The sequence below is a fragment of the Wasmannia auropunctata genome, unplaced genomic scaffold (assembly GCF_000956235.1).
Source record: "Wasmannia auropunctata unplaced genomic scaffold, wasmannia.A_1.0 LD296517.1, whole genome shotgun sequence".
Lineage (NCBI taxonomy): Eukaryota > Metazoa > Arthropoda > Insecta > Hymenoptera > Formicidae > Wasmannia > Wasmannia auropunctata.
Genome location: NW_012066373.1, coordinates 1 through 1,702, shown reverse-complemented (window position 1 = coordinate 1,702; position 1,702 = coordinate 1). Strand labels below are relative to the sequence as shown.

Here is a 1,702-nt window from a genome sequence, read left to right as displayed (position 1 = left end):
TTTTTTTTTTTAAGCCCTTTCTCAAGTTGCGACGAGCAACGCACGAATCGCGCGCGAGAGATTCGTGCCAGCTCATGGATAAAATTGTATATGTTATAAGTGTCTTGCGAGCCAGTTTTCTTTCCTCCTTCCGGCGGACAAAAAGAAACCCGGACGTGGCACGCGGTAAGCCTTATTATCTCTTGGACCCTCTTCTCACAATCATATCATTTTTTTTTGTTACTTTTCTCTTATTTACGTACTCTTAAAGTGGACGACACACTTGGACGTGCGCACGGTAAGTAACTTATTACAGAGTATAACTACTTCTTTCCGGTTGCGCCTTCTCTCTTCGATTTTCTACAACGTCTTCCTCGTCAGTCGTCACGGGACCAGCTTTAAAATCTCCATACGCCATCGCACACTTTTACTTTACGTTCGTAGATGGTCAGAATGCCCTTATTTTCCATGTCTCGATGGACTTCCGAATGGGTATGGGTCTTCTTGTTTGCCTATTTCTTGAATGTACTCGATTGTCATCAGCCTTCACCACTTGCAAAATAGTATTAGTCGAAGTTGGCGCGCGCGAGCCTTACCGTGATGACGAGAATCGGCGGGGTTGTCGCCGTCGTGGAAATCGTCGCCTCGTGCAACGGAGACGTGAGGAAGATTCGCAGGAAGAGTATTTCGCGTGCGATGCGTAATATTCACCGTCGCGAGATGCTTTACGATAAACATCGTACACGAGATCTTGCAACCTCGAGCCATTTGGAGTCGCTTGACTTTTTTTCGGCGATGGAACACAGGAACCATGTGGACCGTGAAAGATCAGCCTTAGCACTTGCCGCGGAAATGCAGTTTCTACGGCAACAACGTTGACAGTATCAAGGAGGAGGGGAGGAATAAGAGGCGGTCTTTTCAGTTTATGTCAGTAATGCCGATTGTCGATGCCTCCGGTGTTGTTGCTGCCGATGCCATTCACGGAGCCGGTGGAGCTAAGTATACCACTATCAATGCTATTCGCAGTCATTCTTTCTCGGAGCTCAGTCTCGTACTCCAAGATCAGACGTTTTATATGGCTCAGTTTATTGTGCAGATAGTCGAACCGTTCCTTCATCTGCTTGTACACCCGATTCTGCTTAATTTCCTTGTACTCGCGAACTATCTTCTCGGTGGTTTCCTGGAAAAGAAAAATGCCACCGCATGAGCATTCCTTCTTGTCCAACTTTGTTCAACAAATGCGATATCATTTACGAATTATATAAGTTACACGATATACGTACCACGCTTTCGAGCACGTTGCCCGCTGCCTTTTGACTTTGCAATAGTGTATACAAATGCGTGAAGCGGTTCGCGATTACGAGCACTTGGGAGTGCAACCTGCAGTATTCATCGTAGTTCCTGGTGAACTCCTCTCTGTAGCGCCTTTTCTGCTCCTGACTGCTTATTGTTGTAAATTCCCTGGGCGAATCGTTTCACATAAATATTATATATCGATCGACAAATTATGTTGAATTAACTCGCGTAATAAAAAAAAACATCGAATTTTTCGTTGCTATTTAAAACTATTTCCGCGATTTAATAAGCTAATATACTCACGTGCGATAGTCGAAATATTGCCCGATGTTTCCCAGACATACGAAAACGTCACTCGGCGGCAAGAGCGCGGCACTATCAATGGCATTATCGGCATAGGTAGGAGCCTGTCTCTTATACACATCTC

General features: G+C 45.2%; 1 protein-coding gene across 1 annotated transcript; it reads right to left on the bottom strand.

Moving 5' to 3' along the window:
• Window positions 1-1,650, bottom strand: LOC105461277 (RNA polymerase II elongation factor ELL-like; the record flags this gene model as incomplete). Its single annotated transcript, XM_011707769.1, has 3 exons — window positions 1-1,159; window positions 1,263-1,440; window positions 1,579-1,650. Coding segments are annotated over 3 exons (502 nt in total), but the record flags the coding sequence as incomplete, so codon positions are not given.
• Window positions 1,651-1,702: the final 52 nt, after the last annotated feature.